Source organism: Falco biarmicus, chromosome 4 (assembly GCF_023638135.1).
Source record: "Falco biarmicus isolate bFalBia1 chromosome 4, bFalBia1.pri, whole genome shotgun sequence".
NCBI lineage: Eukaryota > Metazoa > Chordata > Aves > Falconiformes > Falconidae > Falco > Falco biarmicus.
Genome location: NC_079291.1, coordinates 56,071,379 through 56,092,830, shown reverse-complemented (window position 1 = coordinate 56,092,830; position 21,452 = coordinate 56,071,379). Strand labels below are relative to the sequence as shown.

Below are 21,452 nucleotides of genomic sequence, written 5' to 3'. Positions count from 1 at the left end.
GTGGTAGCGTGGTTTTTAAGGCAGTCCCCTGGATACAATTTCACAGACATCCAGTTTTGTCTTGTTCTCTGTCCGAAGGGAAATTGGAGCGTTCTGGTGGGAATCTTTGGTATTTCTGACCACTGTGATTCAGAAATTGTTGGGTAGATAGAAATATGAGACAGGGTGTTGTGTTAGGTTCTTGGTATGAGGTGGTGATGGGATGTTGTTATAGCCTAAGGTTTTGCTGCAATGCAAGGTATGATTTTCTTGATGAGAAAGAAAAGGTATTTTACATAAGGAATTGTGTTAAATGGTCACTTGGAAGAATTTATTCCTGAAGCATTACAGAGTAAAGTCAGGCATTCCTCAAATGCAGGCTTATGACTATTTTTATTCCTTAATAACACAATTATATAATCATAACTTTTCCTTCCACATCTCAATGGGTTTCTCATCTCTGTTGCTCAGAGTTGATCGGTTTTGCTAGGATAATGCTGCAAATATTCAGCTTATTGGAAGGAAAACATCTCTCCTTGACTGTATGTTATGGATATGTCAGCTCTGGATTCCCTTCTCTTTTTTTACCAACACAGTGCATTAATGTTGTTTGTTTCACAGAAAACCATGTGCTTTAATATACATATAGAATAGAGAGTTTTTCAGAAACGTGAAACTCTGTGCAGCTTATGCTGGGACTTGGAATGAAAATAAAACTGTATATGAAGAACTCGGTGCCCACATTTTGTCATTTTAAGTTGACTGTAGCCTGGCGTTGTGCATTTAAACTGTTACTTAAGGAGGGCAGACGAAAGGACAAGATCTGATTCTCTGAGATGCTTTGCAGGAATGTGTTAAAACTGAATCTGCTGTCAGCAGCCTTCTCTTTCCCTCTCCCTCTGCCTCATAGGTAATATTTATATGTTGTTTTAAAGAAAAATGTTCCAATTAGGAGTTCCACCATATGACATTTGAACTGGGTCATAAATAAGCAATGTGTTCCCGGGATGCTATGAAAAGAAAATTGCTGTGACTATTTGTAAAAAAAAAAAATAAATAAAATACCAGGCTAGGACTCAAATTAGAGTTTCTAATCACCTCCGCTGCCAGCCATAACCTCAGAATGACTGGAGGCTTGCATTGCCCTGGTATTGATAATGATAACAAAATAAAAAGGGATAATACAGCACATATGCTACAGCCCAAATACCCCTTAACACTCATGCTCCATTCATTTGGGTTTCTCCACTGAAATTAATAGATTTAACCTTAATAAAAGGCACCTTTACACTTTCTTTTTTATCACTGGGATTACGCAGATGATGGAAAGAGATGGAAACGTATGTTCCAATCCAGAGCTTGAACCCAGATGTCACTGTAAGCTTACAGCAGTGTCAAATATTACTGTAAAAAGACTAGACGAAGTTGTAATAGCGATTAAAGAATCACCCATGAAAAAGAAAGTATTATTGTAAAATGTCTATCCACTGTGTTCACTTCTATTACCGGAAAGTTTGCAAGTAAGGTGTGCTGAAGAGGTTGCTTTGACTTCATATTTTCTTTCTGCAGGTCTTCACTGGGATTTTCACAGCAGAAATGATCTTCAAAGTAATTGCCCTTGACCCTTACTACTATTTTCAGCAGGGCTGGAATATTTTTGATAGCATAATTGTTATTCTAAGCCTGATGGAACTGGGTTTGTCCAGCATGGGAAACCTGTCAGTTTTACGCTCCTTTCGACTGGTAATGGTCTTATTCTGTTCTTACCCCTCTTGGTTTATTACATATAAACTCTGACATGAATACAACATATTTTCTTAAAAACGCATCTGCCGATAAAGACTTAATTGCTACAAACTGATGAACAGTACATGACACTAATTACAGGCTGCAGGATAAATGGAATTGTTCCAGATTTACATCAGGGTAAATGAGAACATAATTTGATTCCTTCTAGCTGTGCCAGGTACTTGTAGCACACTTAAAATGTTTGAGTTCCAATTTGTAATAGAAATCTGTCATTTTATACCTGTACACCTGTTAGCACAGTCAGATAATTGATAGCCCAAGAAATGCAAGAGCCAGTAACTTGTTGTTTTAGAAGCTGTTATTCCTAAATTATGTTATAAACATGCCACTGTTCTTTTAAACGTTGTCAAAAGAAAATGTCTTTGAATTATTCACAGAGTGATTTTTTATTTTTTTTTTCTAGAACTGATCAGCATAACATAGCATCTGTCTTTCACGGGAACTCCTTAGCTGTCAGCTCCTTTGTTATGCACAGGGTAGTGGTATTCTATTAATGAGAGACTGTTGACATATTGGAACAGAAAAGTAGTTTCCTTGCCAGCCTGAGATTTGTGTTGCACTTCATGTACCAGGATGTCCATGCTAATCATTCTGGCCATGATATGGCTTCACAACTTGGAAAGACCAGGAAAATAAACCCTTATGGTTACATTTAACAGAAGGCTTTTTTTTTTTTTCCCCAAAAATTCTCTGCACTGCTCAAAAATGCAAATTTTTCACCACTGGTGTTAGGTGCTGAGGGTCTCCTGTCAGTTTTTGATCAATCCTTCTTCAGTAGACCTGAAATTAATCCTTCAGTTGAAAACACAGCACAAGGGTTAGGCACCATTTACATCCTTAAAATAGGTCTTAAGTGGGACGTGGGTTGTGCATAGACTGCGTGATCCTCGGCACAGAGGTGATTTTCACCCTGGGAGCTAACAACTAATAGCATCTGGCTGAGGCTTGCTCTGAAACACAGAGGAATTGCTTCTCTCTTTGTGGGATCAAGCCCGAAACCCCATCCCACCAGATGCCTGCCAGACTGTTTAATTTGAGGAGGAAAAGCAATGTAAAAGAAAATATTAAGACCTGAGATTTCCTCCTTCCATCCTCTCCCCACCATGACACTGGGGGAAAGAGCCTCTAAAAGCACATCCAGCAAGACAGAACATAGCTCTGGAAAACTTTATTCCCATCCAAGAAGCCCAACTGATATTTTATTAATAGACGTAGTGAGGTTAATAGGAGGTATAGCTAAAATCACCTTGTATCACACACACTGGGGTATTTAACATCTTTCATGTTTTAACCACTTTAATAATTGATTGGCTGAAATGTCTGTTGCTTCTGTGAACTGACACTGTTGTTTATGTTTTGTTCACAGCTGCGAGTCTTCAAATTGGCAAAGTCCTGGCCGACCTTAAATACGCTCATTAAAATCATTGGTAATTCAGTAGGTGCCCTTGGTAACCTCACTCTTGTGCTGGCAATCATCGTCTTTATTTTTGCTGTGGTAGGAATGCAGCTTTTTGGGAAAAGCTACATTGACAATGTGAAGAAGATAAGTACAACCGGCAATTTGCCACGGTGGCACATGAATGATTTCTTCCACTCGTTCCTCATCATCTTCCGAATTTTGTGTGGGGAGTGGATTGAGACCATGTGGGACTGCATGGAGGTAGCTGGGCAGCCACTGTGCCTTCTCGTCTTCTTGTTGGTCATGGTGATAGGAAACCTGGTGGTGAGTTCTCAAAATGTTTTTTTCTCCCTTTCATGGTGGGTGTGTGTTGTGACCTGGAAGCAGTCATTTAGGATGTCAGTTGGGACTGACAACCTAGTTCGTGATACCCTTGGACTGAATTAAAGTGGAATGACACCAACCAACCAGTTTTATGATTTAGTAATACAAAATACAAGACGTGGTTAGGTACGATGTCTCAGTGGTGATTACTTTAACTGGATAAGCAAGTCCTGTGCCGCGTTGTTGCTTAGATCTGGTCATTATTCCATAAAGAGTGAGAGGAGAGGAGAAGGGGGTGGGGGGAGAAGAGATCTCAGCACCCACCGGATCCAGTGGTGTCCCTTTAGTTCTCTTTAGTCTTGGTGGTGGAGGTCTCACCTGAGCGTTCACCAATTCAAGTTTGATGCTCTTGAGAGGACGCCTCATTTATGTACAAGGCAAGGGTGCATGAGCCTGTGTCTGCACAAGCTCAGCGCGTCAGCGGCGTCGCAGGGGCTCCTCATCCGTGGCTGTGAGGGGTTTAGGCAACCCCTGCTGTGCACATGAGTGGTTGCCTTGTGTTACCACAGGAGTTTTTTCCAGGATGGGAAGCGCTAGCTAGATCTCACTTTCCCAAGACCTCAAGCCATGCTATCCAGGACAGCCTGGTGGTTACCGAGTCAGGGAGCTGCAGCTCACTTTGCAGCTACAGCTTGTTTCAGCTCCTCTCCAATCTGAGCAGAACAGCTTTCTGCAGCAACTCTGCTTGAATTTGAGCAGTGATTAATGTTTAAGGCTATTATCAATATATCGGTTCCTTACAGTTGTGCAGATGTACCATTTTTTTATCCAGAAATAGCAAATCTCACATTGCTACGTGTCTTTAATTCAATGAATCAAGTTGTCACCTAGAAAAACTTGTTCATACCCCAAATACAAAATTGCTAGCACTGCATAACTAATTAGGAATGAAGGCTTTACTGTTTTTTGCAGAACAGATGTTGTTTTACTAGAAGAAAGGCACGTGGGCTGGTTGTAATGATTTTATTTCTTAAGCCATTCATGGGGCTGAAGGGCTTCCAGATCTGTTTTCTATACAGGAGTGAGTATCACCTCGGCTGTCACTATACTGGGAGATGGTTTTATTTCCTTTCATTTTTGGTCCAGAACACGCGAACCTTACAGCCAGCACAATGACTTTGCGTGGAGTTTTGAATGTCTTTATTCTGCATGTTCTAGGAAGCTGCAGGTTGTGTTTCCAGTAATGTCACTAGCTCGCTTGCTTTTTTAATAGACTATCCTATAAGCAAGGCTTACATAAGCTCTGAACCTATTAAGACTGAATTGTATTTCCCTGTTGACATCTTATGGAGCGCTTTGCTGGCTTGCAGTCCTCGTGGAAATGTTTTGCCTGTTCAGCTTACAGAGCATCTTTGACATTGCAGCCCTAATGGGCTTACTGTTTATGTAGTGAGTTGTTTAATAGTAGATGCTGCTACAAAAAATGTTGGGTTTTGCTACCGATTGCTTTTAGTGGTTGTGCTTTTAAGTACCCAGTGTTTTGGTTCGCAGCTGCTGGGATAGAAAAATTCTTGAAAGAGGTAGGAAAACAGAGTGTGTTGTTTTGTTTACATTGATTTATATGTTAACAATCAGTTTTGCACTGAAAATGTTGATTGCAAGAGCAAATTATATTTTATAGGGCTTTTTTATAAAAGTCAAAAGATTAAACCATGATTTCTCAGAAAGTGCCTAAAACTTCTGAGTTTTTCCCCTAACATCCCATTTCTATAGATTTTTCTTGGAACTAAATGTGATTAGAGGAGTTGGGGGTGAATTATTACTTTCTGCAAATCTTTCTGGGGAGTTTAGCCTGAGATCCAGAAAGTTAATCTCCCCCTGCCATTAAGCAATGGATTGTGTATGATAATGAAACCTAAAAATATGTGGTAAATTCTGGGGAGAATGTTAGCATTTAGAATATTCATGGATTATTGAAGGATGTGAATTTGCAACAGCTGATGCCCTTAGATTGTCACACTCATAAATGTGTGTAAGTTCTGTTAAATATAAAATCTGATTCAGCAGAGGTTGCGTTAACATTAACTACACATACTTAACCTTCAGTGCTCAAAAAAGTCTGTCCCAGATGTAAAACCAGATCTTGAAAAACTCTGTCAGCATGGATAAACTGGAGTTACTGGTCAGCTGAAAGAAAAATTCCTAGCTTTATCCTTTTCGGCCAGCATTTCTGTAAGCATGAGACAATGGCTGGTAAAGAGGAATAATTAGTGTCTGCAGATCACAATAAATAAATAATAATTTATTCATAGCTGCAAAAAGAACAGCAGATTCTCAGTCATGGGACTCCTCCAGTATCAGATGTGTTACACAGAGATTTCATGATGTTGGTTAGCAGGTAGAGAGAAAGTCATCTTACTCCTCTGGCATCAGCAAAACTCTTCCTTTCTTCAGTGAGAGGATTGAAATCACAAACTCACTTATTTGCTGTACATCATCAGACCCAAAACTTGTGGTAGCCAAAAAGCACCGCAAGCTCTTTAAAACAAAAGGAGTTGAGTGCTAAATCTTTTACCTATAACTCTGCTGTAATCTCTGCCAGAAATGTTTCTCTTTTAAATCACTGAGATCCTTGTTCCTCTGCTGTTTCAAGAGTCCGTTCTGATAAGACAAATAGAATCCTGAGATTGTATCTCCTTTGGACTCTGAACACTTTCTTCGTCTCTGAAGGCACAGAGGGAAATCCTGAAGTGTTGTTCCCAGTGTAGCACATCTGCACACCCATCCAAATTGAACACCTTTATCTGTCACATCTGCCAGTACTTATGGTAGTGACTGTGGTCACTTCCCCGGCTGCAGGCTAAGCATTAGAGAGCAGACACGCTCTTTAACTACTGTTAGGGCTGCAAACTGGTGCTGGGAGAGTTACAGCCACTGTAATTCTGTGATATGTTCAGTGGTTTGGTTTTCAGGTCTTACCAAGCCCCACTAACAGAAATTCAAAGGAATGGTGAAAGAAAAGCCAGGAAAGTTTGTAAGTGCCCTGGGCAACTTCATGTTTCTGAAAGGAGTTTTAGTAAATCTTAAATCTTTGGTTTGTTTTTATAAATCCTGACAATGTCTTGGACCAGTGCAGTGCCACATGAAATGATGTTTGCAATTGGTCAGCTGATGTTTGAGTCATCTTCGAAGATCTAAACTTCACAACACATTTAGAAAATTATGTGCTATGTAACCGTGTTTTGCACAATAAGACTGTGCTACTGCTGTCAGATGGCATTTTTAGGGTCATTGAAGCTGCTTTGGAAGGCAAAGCTGAACAGCCAGATAATAAAATATTTTCTCCCTCATTTGTAAGGAAGAGCTGCTGAAATTGCTAACTGAATAATTGTGCTTACTGTTTAGTTTTGTAAAAGGCTTAACATATTTCCTACACATGTTTGTATTACTGGGGTTAGAAAGGAAAATCACCAAGACGGGAATTATTAAGAAGATGTAGGGGGATTTGGGTAGCGAGCCAGTCCCTGGTGCCCCCTACTCTGCCGGGTCAGCCGATGTGAGAGTCGAGCACAACACCAGCCACTTCTCAGGGGACAATTGCATGTAATTGGTGCTAACAACGTGCATGAATAAAACTGACACTTCAATCACAGACGCAACAACCTTCCAACCTCATCGTGTGTGCGTGACGTATGCTGGCCACGCCACCCTGTTATTCTTCTGCCGGCCATCTGGATGAAGCCTGTTTTCTAGCAGCTTCTCCTGAAATGCCACCAAGTGAAGGGCAGCTGGACACAGGGCAGAAAAGCACTCCCTGTCTTTGTGCTCCGATTTGGCTGTGCGTGACATAGGAAGCACCCAAAAAGCATCAGTTAGTGTTGACCCAAGCTAACAGAGTTTCAGGGCTGCAGGTTTCTGGACCACTGTTGTCTCACTTCTGCCTGATTTACACACATCCCCTAGTACTTCCATGACAAATCCACCACCGTTCCCCAATCCTCCACAAGCTGGTAATTCCCTGCTGCATTTCTATGGTGGATTTTGTCTTTCTGGAGTCACAAGCATGCCAAGATGTTGAGTCTGTAACCCGGGAAGTGACATCTTCCAAATTTTCCTGAAAGATGGAATATAGGGCTGGAAGTGCTCTTTTAGGATCAGTACTAGGCTTTTCCTTTTATCAACTGTCCATGGAAATACTATTCACTCTAGAAAATATTAGTGACATTTTCTGAGAACACAGGTAGGAAGCACCACCAATTTCTAGAGTATCAGGTTATGCTGTAGGAAGGATTGCATAACCATTGAATCATCATTGAATTAATACGTGATGCATGGAATTATGAAATGCAAAGTGTAAGGTCATGTACTCAGCCCTGTTTAAGAATTTATGTTATGACCAAGTAGCTTACCAACAAAAAATGGTTGAGAGGATAATAAAAATATACATATCAGTCATTGTGGACATCTGCATCTGAGATAATTGCATGGAGATGCCTTTGTAGTCAGATCTAGTTAATGGAGTCTGTGAAGTCATAAAATATCTTACCCAAAAAGACATCTAAAATACATCAGATTTAATAACCCCTAAAAGTACCTAACTCTATTCCTGAAGTCTTGGGAGGCAAAGTCTGTAGCTGTCTCCGTGCACATATCACTCTGGCTGATTGAGCCAGTGCGACGTACCGATACACCAATACATTGCACCTATTACAAAAGTGAATGAGATTCTAATAGGTATCAGGGAAGGTAATTAGAGGAGAAAGGAGAGTATGAATGCTGTTGCACAGCGATCTGCAATACTGAATATGCAATACGCCCCATTAATGCCTGGTGCTCAAGAAAGATTAAATACTACTGGGAAAAGCAAAGTATGATAATATGAACCATAAAATGGTTGGGGTTGGAAGGGACCACTGTAGATCATCTAGTTCAACTCCCTGCTAAAGCAGGTTCTTCTAGAGCAGGTTGCATAGAATTGCGTCCAGGAGGGTTCTGAATATCTCCAGAGAAGGAGAGTCCCCAGGCTCTCTGGGCAGCCTGTGCCAATGCTCTGTAACCCTCACAGTAAAGAAGTTTTCCCTCATATTCAGGTGGAACTTCAGTTTGTGCCCGTTGCCCCTTGTCCTGTCACTGGGCACCACTGGGAAGAGCCTGGCCCCATCCTTCTGACACTCGCCCTTAAGATATTTGTAGACATTGATAAGTTGAGATGAGGGGAATGCAGAGCTAGGCATGGGAGGAGAAGAGCTTAAGAGACAGGATATGGCTCATCCCAAATCAAGGGAGTATAAATCGCTGTAGGTACCTTTAGGCTAGGACTGGAAAGGAGGCTTCTGACTATCAGCACAGTGAGGTTGTTCAGGAGGGCTTTCCAGGACTGACTAGCCCCAAACCAGAAACGTGTGAGATGGAGCTTGACTAGTTTGTGAAGGAAATAATCCATGTTATCAGGGGGCCTGACCTGGTGACCCAAGAGGACTTTCCAGGGTCCCGTCTTCCTACGGTAATTTGACTGCCTGGCAGCAGAGCTGCTCAGTATGGTTTGGATGAGGTTTGAACTGGCCCACTTTGGTTAAACTCAGTGGAAACTTTTCTGTGAAATAGTCAGATACACCTGGAATCCATCCTTTTATTCTGCTTCCACGTCTCAGGAAGCCTTAATGGATTTTTTTTTTTCTGTTTTAACATGTCCCATGATTGTGACACACATATTTTTTGAAATGCCTCATTCTTGGAAAAAAAGAGGTTTGCCTCTCCCTACATACCTTTCCTACAAGTCAGTGGAGGAAGTTCCTTGAAGAGATGTTCTAGGGAAGTGCTGCTACATCTCCCTCAGGTTAAAAATCTGTGGACTCTCAAACTGGTCATGTGCCAAGAAAACCTCGTTAGGTCTCATTCACCACTATTTTGATCTTTAGCAGCCAAATTCTGTTGATAAAATGGCACATTACCAGGGCTGTTCTATCAAAGACATGTCTCTGCAGCAGGGCAAGAAAGAAAGAACTGACCTGTGGAGGAGAACTGGTGGCCCACCCTGTGGGAATCCATCAGCTGACTGGCTGTATGGGAGTTTCACAGGCAAGGGACTATCCCAGCTGGAAGTTTGTGGTCAGTACAGGGTATGAAGAAGTTTAATAATAGGGAGCAAGATGATATTTTGCCTTTGTCCTTGGTGCCAGAAAACGTTCCTAGGCACATTTAATTTATTAGTGTAGAAGTAGCCAGAAAGTCCTGTCTCACCCAATACAGATACACCTCCATCACTGCAAATTTCTCAGCAGACCACAACTGGGCTTGAGAGAGGTTTATGGTAATGTGTCAGATTTTCTCTTTGTTTAAATGAAATGGATATAGAGAACTATCACCGTCTCTTGTGGTAAAATCACAAGTAATAGCAAAATAACATCTAACAGGCCTAGGTGAAAGTGGATTATAATTTTACATTTCAAGAGCACAGACAGCCAAAGCATATTATGATGGCCAAAGAAAGTCTTCAGATGAGACTTGTGTTTCTGCCTGATGTGATGGGACTGTCACTGAAGGAAGCTACATCAAGACTCTGATGCTTCTAAAAGACATGAAACATTACACCAGGTGGGTTCAAGACCATGAAGCTTTTCACAGGGTGATTAAGGGCTGCTTTACCCTAAAGGAATGAGGCCTCATTCATCAAGATTTCTTGTGCCAATAAATACACTAAAATGGAAGAGGGATGACATATGATAACACTTTTCCAGCTATCTTCTTATTTTCTTTTCAAATTACGTACAAATCTAGAGCTACCAAAGCCCCATTTTCGTGGGTTTTTCTGTCTGTCCCTAGAGGAATATACAACTGAAGAGCTGCAGTGAGACTTGATGCCCTGATTCAAGTAATTATTTTTACATTTAATGACAAACATGCTCTTATTCATGGAGGCCACTTAAGACATTCACTCTGTGAATAAAGGTTAATCTCCTTGGAGGGAAATGTAGTATTTGCATTGCACCTGATGATTAATATAAATGAACTGGAATTTTAAAATATTATGTGCCTTCTAATTGTAAATACTAGGTTAGATCTGCTAGCTGGAAATTAAAGCAAGTTTGGGGAGATAGTATTACAAGCCCAAGTGACACCATTTTAGGTTTTAGGTTTTTAATTTCAAACGACAGTAGAGGTCTATGTCCTCGACTTTGTGTACTGTACTTCTACTGCCAAACTGGTACTCTCCTTGGGGCCCACCAGTTCCACTTCTTTCACAATGGAAGGAAAATGGGATAAGATGCAACTATATAAAGCTGAGGAAGAACAGCATTTTTCAGGGAAATGTGCATCCAGAGGAGATTCAAAGTAAAAGTTGTGGTTGTCCCAAGTCTTGCATGAGCACTGCCTTCCCTCTGCTCTCTCTGTCCTGGATGCTGCTGTTCACCTTATCTGCTCTTTCAGCAGTTCCCAACATTCTGGAAATGTGCATTTGTGTTTTGATTACATCAGCTGAGAAGTCCAGTAGACAAACAGGCAAGAATAGGCATGTCAGGAACAGTCACTGTCAGGACACACAAAATGTGCAAAGCGGCGAGCGGAGTGCGTGTGGGACGCTGTGGAGGAGCAGGATCATCAGAAAGCTGCGGGAGCCATAATGAGAGCTGGGGGAATACTGGAGATGGGGGCTGGAGAGTTAGAGGGTCCAGAAGAAGCCAGGGAGCCCAAGGGATCATTAGAGAGAAGTGGAAGTGTCATTTGAGTCTGTTTCATCAATTTGGACACTTATATAAGGGAGGCGAATTTTCTTTCTCAAGTCACATGCAGCTTTGCAGAGGAGCAACCTAGAATACATGAATAAGCACTTTTGGGGGCACAAGCAAAACAGTCACAACAACTGTCAGCACGTTACCATCCTTTTTGTTTCTACTGATGTGTGTTTATGGCTGGCAGCAGGTACATTTAGTGTAATGCTGGAGAATCCAAACCTCAGAAGAAAGTGGTTAAACCCCAGCACATTTCCCAGTTTCTCCCTTCGTATTTTTCAAGGCAGCTACCAGCCTAGTCCAAAGCCATTTTTGCTATTTGTATTCCCCATTATCGATCCTTGCTTGAGCAGTGTCTGGGAAGGAAAGCACTCAGGTAGCTCACGCTTTTGAGCAAACATCTGACTATATCTACTTAAGTATTAAACATCCTTAAAAGTAATGAAAAGTCCACCAGAAACAGATAGCATCATGTGATGAATCAAAAAGATAAATCCTTACACCAACCATCAATTAGTCCAGTTGCCTCTGATGACTGCTAGCAGGGGTGGAAAGCTTACATCCACATATGGGTTACTTTAAAGACAAACCTTTTGTCTAAGACTCCAGGCTTTAAAACTTGTGTAATTTATAAGTGCTTACATAATTACTATCATTTATTTTATTGAGTAGATATATCCTACCTTCATGTATAACACCAGATGCTTGTGTGGAAAAGTCTGGGGGAGTTAACCTCAGGATATTTATGATGAACCATCAAAGACTGCTGGGTTTCAAAAATGCCATTGTATGGTAGATTAAGTGGAATTCGTTCAAAGCCAGGAGATACAGAGCTGCTTTGCCCAAGAGATGTGAGGGAAATGCACCTGAGAAGAGATGGGACAAGGAACTACTTTCAAAATATACTCCTAAAAAGTAATCTGCTTCCGTCTGTCACTCCAGATTTATGAGTTTCTGTACCCTGCCACAGGCTCAGTTGTTTCTGCTGAAGAGTTGAATTTTGGCACTTGGTGACTAAATCTGAGAACACATCTTCTATTAGGGGACAAACGTGTTCAGTTCCTGTTTTCAAGGTACTATACGGTGTCCATGCTAAATATCTACTAAAATCTGCCAATTTTTTCCCTGCAGCACCCCTCCACAGAAAGGTATATCTTTTAAAATACAAACAGCCAAAATCCTACTAAAAGTTGGCATACAGAGGGGGAGCAAGCTTTCTCTTCTAGTGCAGCTCGAAGGAGGCTGAAAACAGAATTGGACTAAGGCTCTTTTTTCATCTGTGAAATAAGAAATTCCCAAAAACAATAACCCAAATCAGATTCATTGGTGGGCTGTGGCAGATTTTGCCATTTGGTGCAGATTTTAATTGGTAAAATTGATTCTTTAATTGGTAGAAGTATTGCTTCTTGGTCTACAAATGAGTCACTGGGATGTATCAGAGAGGAATAAATCTGATAGTAATGCTAGTGCTCCTCTGTAGGTATATATATATGGGAACATGAAACTATCTCCCATTAACCTTCATGGGAGTGAGACTACTTAGAAATATGGAGGAAGAAGAGTGCTAATCCATTAGCTCAATCAACCTGCCCCTTTGAAACCATCCTTATGCCTTTTGATCTAATTGTGTTTCCAAGTCGGAGATATTTCTCTAAATACACTGCTTAAGCATTGACTCCATTATGTGAACTGTTGACAAAATGAAATATTTTTAATAGGATCCACCATGTGTATATGTGCATATATATATTTTATTTGTGAAGGTGATAGTAGTGGATTGTTTGTTAAGATTTGGTTGTAGTCTGGGGATTGGAGAGAAGCTGAGTTTTCAAAATAAAAACTGCAGCCCTGTTAATACAGTAGGCATCAGCAGAAATATGGCTCATTTCTTTCTACTACACCTGTCCTTGGTTAATAGTGAAAGTAGGGTTTTGTCAGTGGTTAAGTTCTTGTTAATAGCCAGGTGGTTATTAAAAATCTAGAAGACACTGAGTCAAATTTAATTGGACAAGAGTGTACAAAGGTAGGTACAACTAAATGTGTCCCTTTTTATTAATGTCACTATGTGAGTTGTCTGGATGTCATTGAAAGGGTAATGACAACAGAGTTCTTCCTAGCATGTGCTGAGTGAACAGCAAGGCTTTAATGTTAAAAACATTAGACCAGGTGGTACAAATTTAATACATTATTCATTAATCCTAAACATCTTATGCTTCTGTTTAAAAAAAAAAAAAAAAAAAAAAGTTAAAAATATTATTTTTCCCCACAGAAACCAAGCGGTGAGCAGTTCATTCTAACAGTTGCCTCTAGAAATAGCTTGTTAAAAGGGATATGTGAAACAATCAGCTAGTCATGACAGCCTTAACCTTCTCGGGAGGTGTATGATATTTGAAAAAGCCTGGAAATTATCTTTTCCATGTACAGTGCATGTTCATATCTGCATTTCTTCACCTAGCACGTACGTGGCAACATGGTATATGGCTTCCCAAAGAAGCTAAATGTAATAGACAGGATTAGATACCAGTTTCCTGCCTTTGGGGGACTTATTGAACAGTAAGAAGTTCCTGCAGTCAAAAAGGACCTGCCTTTGATCTCCTGCTACCATCCCACATTTCCTCCTGTTCCCAAAAGTCAGCTTGGCTGGCTCTTACTCTGTTAAACTCCTCTAGATCCAATAAAACCACTGGTCCACACTGGCAAGGAGAATCTCCATCAGATACAGATCTACTCCATCCATGTTGTATTACTGCAAACACTGCAAAGGAAAGGAGAATCAGACCGGTGGTTTCTTCATCCCTCTTGACATTTTTATTTCTTTGCTGCTGTTTAAGTCTCTTCTTCTGTTTCCCTGTCTCCAGATTTCGTGTGTTATTTTTTCTTCTTCCTGTTTTGTTCGGGTCATCCCTAGCCAGACTTGTTTAAATGAGTTCTCATTAAGTATAACCCTTACATTTGTCTTCAGGGATAGATGTTTTTCAAGCAGCTCTACTCTCAGTTTGTCCCCCTTCCCCTCTGTTTACTGCCTCCTCCCCACCACCAGTTCCCTTCTCTTTCTGCCCCCCTCACATACACTGATTTGTTGCAGCCACACAAGCAAGAGCACTCTCATGCTCCTTGTGCTACAAACTCCTTTGTGTAGGTGTTTCTTCCAGGAGGACTTCCATGTCACTTCTCCTCTCCTGTAGTTCTCGTCTCCCACGTTTAGATGTCATTCCATCCCATTTCTGGGAGGTTCAGCAAGTGCAAAATGCCCGCTGAAGTCTCTCTGCTTGAAAACAAAAGCAGATGACTGCCTCTATAAACTGGCTAGGGTATGAACTCAAACATTAGGAGTATCCCTCCTCTGTCTTGGTTAGCAGATTCCCTGGTCACCCCATCCCAGCTGGTGCCTGGGCATTCAGGGGACAGCCCTGGCTGGGGACAGCAGCCAGGAAGCAATCCTGCCTGGGGGAAGAGTGGGGAAGGGAGGTCAGCTGCTTGCCCGCAGGGATGGAGAACAAGCCTTGACTTGTCTTTGTTTACTACTGCAGATGCAATTTTTAGATCATAAAGTGAACTAGCTATTTAGCTTTTGGTTCCTTATAAAAATGCTCTTATGGACAACTAACACCACCAGCTTTCTCCTTTGCTTCCCCAATTTTATGTCCATCTTGCATTGAAGAAGATTTTGAGCAACCCCAGTTGCTGGGATTTCAGCCAGGCACCCAGAGTAAAATTAATAAATAAAATAATTTTCAGGTTTCCACATCAGCAAAACACCTGTGTATTTCCTGATAGAAGAAGGTAATCAAAGATGAGGTCATCATGCCTGGAAAGAAGAGTTTGCTTTGATCAGGCGGTTGAGCACAGACTTGATTTGAAGGCTGGTAGCCAGTACTCCACAGAGTGCTTTTCTTATGTTTTAGTAATGCTTCTCTGCAAAGCACAGCTCAGAGCCAGCTTTATCCTGTAGACATAAACTGCAGGAAGAAAGGACATCTACCGCCTCGCTCTCCTTGCAAAAGAACAAGAATATCTCCCTGGGGCTTTAGGAGGTATTAAGAAACCTGCAGAAGAAGCCACAGCCCAGTCAGAAACCAAAGGGGATGGGCTGCTGACTGGGGGCACGGTGGGAGCCAGGAGCAGATGGTGGCAGAGGAATCGGGTCACTGGTTAGGACAGCAGCAAGGTGTATGTGTCAGCACCTCCTGCCTAGCAAGCGCAGGGTGGCTCTCATTCTGGAAACCACTGGCACTCCTGGTGGTAAATGCTCCTGCCCTGTTTCTTTAATGAAAGGCAGGGGTTTGTCCTGCTTTTGAGTGGGACCTCTTCTCCTCTTCTCCAGCAGAGGTGTGTGAAAGCTGCAAGCCCAGCTTTTTGCTGCGAAGGCAGAAGATTTTGTATTGTTCAAAATTACTAGTAGAAATCTATTTTGTAGCTTTTCTGAAAGAAGCCCTCCTGGCTGGCAGACAGCTCTGTCACTGTTCTGCCCTCCCAGGAATCTGCACTTGCAAAGTGCAAAAAATGAGAACCTCTTTACACCTCCCGAATTCCCCTTTTCACATTTCACTTAATAGGTATATATGATTCCATAATGAATCCCAAATTATAATACCAAACGTGGGAAATGGCTTAGAAAGCAACATTTCAAAGGGAACAGTGTTCCCCTCCATGTTAAAAAAAAAAACAAAAACAACAACAAAAAACAAAAACAAACAAACAAAAAAAAAAACAAAGGAAGAAAAAAAGGCAAAGCTAATACTAATTATTCCTTGAACTCTCTGATTTAATTTTCTAATCTCTGGGCCTACCCTCATATTGATTTTGTTTTGGTGTAATACATTGGCTGCAAGGAAGTCATTACTTACTGTGGCCGTTACCACTGGTTTTCTTTCTCTGTTATTCTGTTTCCAGGAATGTATTATCTTTTTGGCTCTCTGGCTTACCTTTTCCCAGATTTTTTCTGCCATGTGTGAATGGGAATTACCCCTTTCTCTTGGTCTCTGGTCCTGACTGCCCAAGAGACATGGTGGCCTGTAGATAACTAAGTGCAAGAGTTAGCACAACCTTTGGTCACAGCTGGGTGTCCCCCTTTCAGGGGAGGTGTAGGATCTGAATTTTAAAGGGATGACTCCAGGGATCTCACTCTGCCTTGACCGGGCAGTGTCCTTCACATGAGCCCAGTCATGCAGGGTTAGGGCTGGTGTGGTCTCCAGGTAAGAATAACAGAGCTTAAACTTCCAAAATTAATGTTTTTTTCTTGTGTCTTGTGTTCAATAATTGGTAGAGCAGTTGATGAGGTGGTGTTTGCATATGAGGAGTGAAAATATTCCAGGGATAATACAGGTGTTTGTCACCTATCATCACTCCTTGCAGGGAGCAGCAACAGCGAAGACTCAGGCGTGTTCAGTCAATCCAAGACTGTCTTGCTCTCTAATTGTCTTGACATCCTCATCACCGTGACAGATAAACACTTTTGTTGACTTAGCACAAGGTAATTGTGTCTTTGTTTGTAATCAATAAACTTTCTGTAGTTTCCCTAATGCTTATGGGGTGTGCTGAGCCTCCAGCATCATGAGCACAGCTCTCTTGCTGGCAGAGGTTTGCAACTGGACTTGTCTGATAGCACGTTTTTTTCTGTCTAGACAGTGGTTAGAGAAGTCCATAGCAGCTCTGATGGAGTTCTTGCTATGCTGATGAATTAGTGTTGTTTTGATATCTGATGAAAAGCCTGTGGGAACATGTTTGGTTTTATGCTGTGGCTTCACTAGTGGGAAGAATTTATCTGCCTTCACTCACCATCCCACCCTTCTCTCTCATATAGGACTTTGTGACTGAGGAAGCACTTGGTTTCCAGACACTCATCTTCTGATACTTCTAAGGAAATTACTTTCAAAAAACACTGAAAGTCATCAACTAAAAAAATTAATATAAATTCAGTTCAGTAGCTCTTGACCAGCACTCGGAGTGGCACAGTTTGTGTGCTTGCTAATACCCATGTAGGTGGATAACACATGAAAAAGACTTGGCAGGATGAGGAATCCACCAGGTTGTGGTAAGAAGCATCGTGGCTTGCCTCATGTCTGTGTTTCAGTGACATGGACATAGGCCCCTCGCTGTGCCTGCTTGTGGGGTGCTGCAGAGGCTGGCGGTGAGGAGAGGCAGAGGCTAGGGGCTGGTCCTGGCGAGACAGGAGCTGTGGAAGCACCAGCCTCCCCTCCCAGTTCAGCCACCCCCTTTGGAGGGGCATTTTCATTGTGTGGTCCAGTGTCAGACTGGCAGCAAGAGCAGTGTTCAGCTGGTGCCCTTTGCCTGCCTCCCCCTCTCGATGGGATGTACCTATGCCAGGTCTGACATGCCCCGATGCTAGTGCAGGCTTATGGCTCCACAGAATGCAGGGAGGGAAGAGTGGCAGCTTAGAATGAGCTCAAAGAATTCTAATGTGACACAAAGGTGCTGTGAAGCATAATTAATGGGCTTAATCTACCTTTCCATTACTCAAGGAGCACGTAAAGTGGCAAGAACAGCGCTGAGGAATCTGCCCCATCAATTATACATGCCCTTTAAACTCTGAAGCAAGGGTGACTGTTCCCCCCACCCATGCACACACCATCAAACAGGGGCGAGCACAGCTGCTGCCCAGCACCCCTTCTCTGCCTTGTACCACTTAAGGGCAACCGGCTGTGCAGGAGACCACTGAAACTGCAGGGAAACATAGTGTCAATACCCACAGTGGAGAACAGTCAGCAAGACTCGTAGCCTTACGGTCAATACCACAAACCCACTCATGGGCTGGGGGGGAGGAAGCTCACGCATTCATCTCAACTGGTTTTTGGAGTCTACCATGAAGACAGCTGGAGCTGTGCCAGCACCCTACCCATTCCTCACAGTCAATGGGGAGAAAAGGCACTTTGATTCCTTCACTGCATCTCACCTGTGCAGCCATCAGTTTTAGGATGAGACACATGGGGCTCAGGCTCCTCTGACCATCTGGATTGGACCTAGCCTGTCAACAAAGAGAAGGCCGGATGCCTTTGCCTCCCCTGAAGGCAGTGTGAGTGCTACCCGTGCCCAAGGCTGTGCTTCTCAAGCCACTGCCTGCGAGCACTGTTCTGCACAGGCAGGGGATGCACGTGGTAGCTGTGAAGCTTGGGGAAAATCAGGCCTTGTTCTCGTCTGTCTTAGGGAAAATGGAAATCATTCACATGGAATCACTGAAATTATAGCCACTTTTAGTAGATGGATATGAAAGAATTATTCCCACCATATTTACTTCCATTTTTTCTTTTATGTGGAGAACACCCACTCTCATTGCCACCATAAAGTAGTTGACAGATTTTGCATGGGAAATAGGCTGAATTTGGTGCATTATTTTTATTATATTGCATTTTCTTATATTTAAACAGACAGATCAGTTATTTTACCAAACAGATTAACATGGAGTTGATAAGCAAAAGTTCCTCTTGCAACAAACTGGTACCATGGTGCTCCGTAAACATTTCATCCACAATGGCTAGCTTGCCTTGTAGGATCAAGCACAGTCCGCTTGGGAAGTTCTATGGCTGCAAGAGAGGGAATCCATGTCCCCGTTTTGGTGTGTTTTCCTAGCTGATCTGGGGCAAGGAGCATGAAGGAGGTCAACCTTGCTCCAACCGGTGTCCTCTCCCACTTGCCCTGACCACAAGGACCTCATGCCATACCTGGGGTATCATGATCATTTTGTCAGCGAGAAACTAAGATATTATGAGAATGGGATTATGAGATTGACTACAGGATAAAGAGAAACTGGGCTGGGAGGGTATAAGCTTCTTATCCAAGCACAAATAGCCGAAAAAATAGAAAAGGGAATATAGAAAATAACTGATCATGTAAATTGCTTTTTGCAGGAGTACTCCCCCTTGGTAAACTTTGCCCTGGGATGAAAATGTACAAAGGACTGGAAAATACACTTCCAAGGAAAGGGATAATCCTCCAGTAGCAGAGGGATGGGCCAGATGACCTATTACTGCAAGTCTCTGTCTTAAACTGAGATCTAACATCTCCTTGATGTAGTGAAAGCCCCTTTATGAGCAGTTTTTCTTTGCAGCTTCATGGATCTTGCTACACTAAACAAAATAAAATAATTGGTACATATTGTGTTAGGCTTGCTAGGAGTCATCAAGGCCTCCAAAGAGAAAACTGCATCTTTCCCACCTGTGCTAGCCAAAGAACAGTGCAGAAGTCCATTGTCATCAGAAAACAAACAGGAAAGAAGAAAATCAGTTTTTTCCACCGCTCAGGGAGTGTTTGAAGAGCTTCTTGCTGGTCTGTGTTTAACAGGCACTGCCAGAGAAGTGGGTCTGAATAGGCTGAGGTGTATGGGTCCTGTTTTATCCACAAAATAAAGTATGAGATGAGTAGCTGGTGATCCTGTCAGGTGCCTCACTGTGCTGTGCTGTCTGGGCTTTTCTGTGCAGCTGAGTGACAGCGGTGACAGTGGGCTGCCACAGGCATACAATTGGGTTTAACTGCTCTCTTTTTTGCATGACAGAATTCACCGATGGGGCATGTTTTCTGCTCTGGACCCTGTTGTTATAGAGAAACCTTCTTAGCTGGCTCCTAGGAGATTTCTCTACTACAGAGAAGCACCCTCAGGTGATGTAAGTCCCCTGTAGCTGTCCTCCCCGTCCTCTGTCTCCCTCAGATGAGAGAACGGTACACATCTGCGGTTCTTTGAAGTGTCCTGTGCGTTTACAAGCAAACAAGTGCTCGGAGAGCTGCTTCTGAACTGCTCTGCTCTATGAACCTCCCCCTTACAGCAGTGACCCCATCTTCAGTTGCAGCCTGCTAGGGTTTGTCCTGTGTGGTCTGGGCAGATAGATGAGAATGTCTGGCCTTAGTGGCTGCTGAGTGTGAAAGTTCATTTAAATTTCGTACAGGGGAAAGGATCAGGGGTTTGAAAATCAAAGTTACTTGTTTTGTTGGCAGTGTGTGGTCAAGACGGTTTCCACTACAGGAGAAGCTGTATGGGTGAGCTCGTATGAGATCCTCTGCAATCAAAGAAGACCAGTAGCTGAGGACCTCACCTTGGGGATGGCTTAAACCTGCCACTGAACCTGTGCAGGTGCAATGTCATTCTTGCTCCTAGCTAAATAAAAACCCCACCAGAATTATTTTCAATCAGCTAAGAAATGGCCTTAGACTTTCCAGTGGGTTTCCAGCCGACGTTTGGCACAGTGCTGAGTGGGGTGCCAAATGCCCTCCGTCTGGGTGACACCAGTGAGGGTGCAGGGCAGTGAATGCATTGCTGAATCAGATTGCAGGAGTGCAGAAGGATTGCAGGGCTGCATGCTGTTTGACTGAATGACAGGTGGAAGGTTAGATACATAAAGATCTATATTCCTCCATTTTCCCCAAATCAAGCTAAGTACAAGAATTGAAGGGAAATGAGGGAGTAGTCAGACACTTTTGCTCCAAGTGTCTTTTAACTTCAGCAACAGTTTGTGGAAATATTTTCAAGGAGGTTTTGGTGAGAAAGTGTCATCTGAAATGAAATGGTCTGCTTTTGTCCTGTGTTGGCCAAAATAAAAGGAGGTGATGGAGCTGAGGTATTCCGACTACAGCCCACTATGGCAGCGCATGTGGGTCCCAGCCTCCACCAGCAGCCCCTGCCTAGGACTCCCTGGGGAGGAGGGGTCCTTCCAGCAGCCTGCTTTCTCCCCATGGCTGAGGAGCCAGCAATTAAATTCATGGCTTCATGCTTCTGTGCTCTTCAATTGCTGCAGCCACAGAACTGGCACAGCACTTTGCTCAATGCCAGGCTTGCTACCTGTGTGCTGCAGCTCTGCTCAGGCTGGGGCTGAAACATCCCGAGCTCTCCTCTAACCTGGTAAAGGTTGCCTGGTTATAAAGTTTGGCCACCACTGGCCTGGAGCATGGAGTCCCAGACTGACGCCAAGAAGCACTTTCTGGACACCTGGCTGGGTTTGACAAGTCATGGGATGATGCTGTTAGATTTAGTTTTACATAGACCTGCGAGGAGCAGGGAGTTGGACTTGATCCTTGTGGGTCTGTTCCAATTTGAGATACTCTGTGATTCTATGTTAGTTATTTTGGCCTGCATCAGTAAGTGTCCTAACTTTAATCTAGCTGCAAGATATTAAACCCTAGCTTATGCTTCCACTGCCAGAGATCATTCAGCTCTTCAGCATCTCCTGGGATGCCAGACTGTCTCCATCACGCAGAGACATCCT

General features: G+C 42.7%; 1 protein-coding gene across 3 annotated transcripts in view; it reads left to right on the top strand.

Moving 5' to 3' along the window:
* The window catches only part of LOC130148743 (sodium channel protein type 5 subunit alpha-like), a 215,420-nt gene that overhangs the window by 118,700 nt on the left and 75,268 nt on the right, over positions 1 to 21,452 (top strand). For all 3 annotated transcript variants that reach the window (XM_056337668.1, XM_056337667.1, XM_056337666.1), the window contains 2 exons: positions 1,549 to 1,722; positions 3,155 to 3,511. In XM_056337668.1, coding sequence (XP_056193643.1) covers positions 1,549 to 1,722; positions 3,155 to 3,511 — 531 coding nt within the window. The remainder of the gene's footprint in view (positions 1 to 1,548; positions 1,723 to 3,154; positions 3,512 to 21,452) is intronic.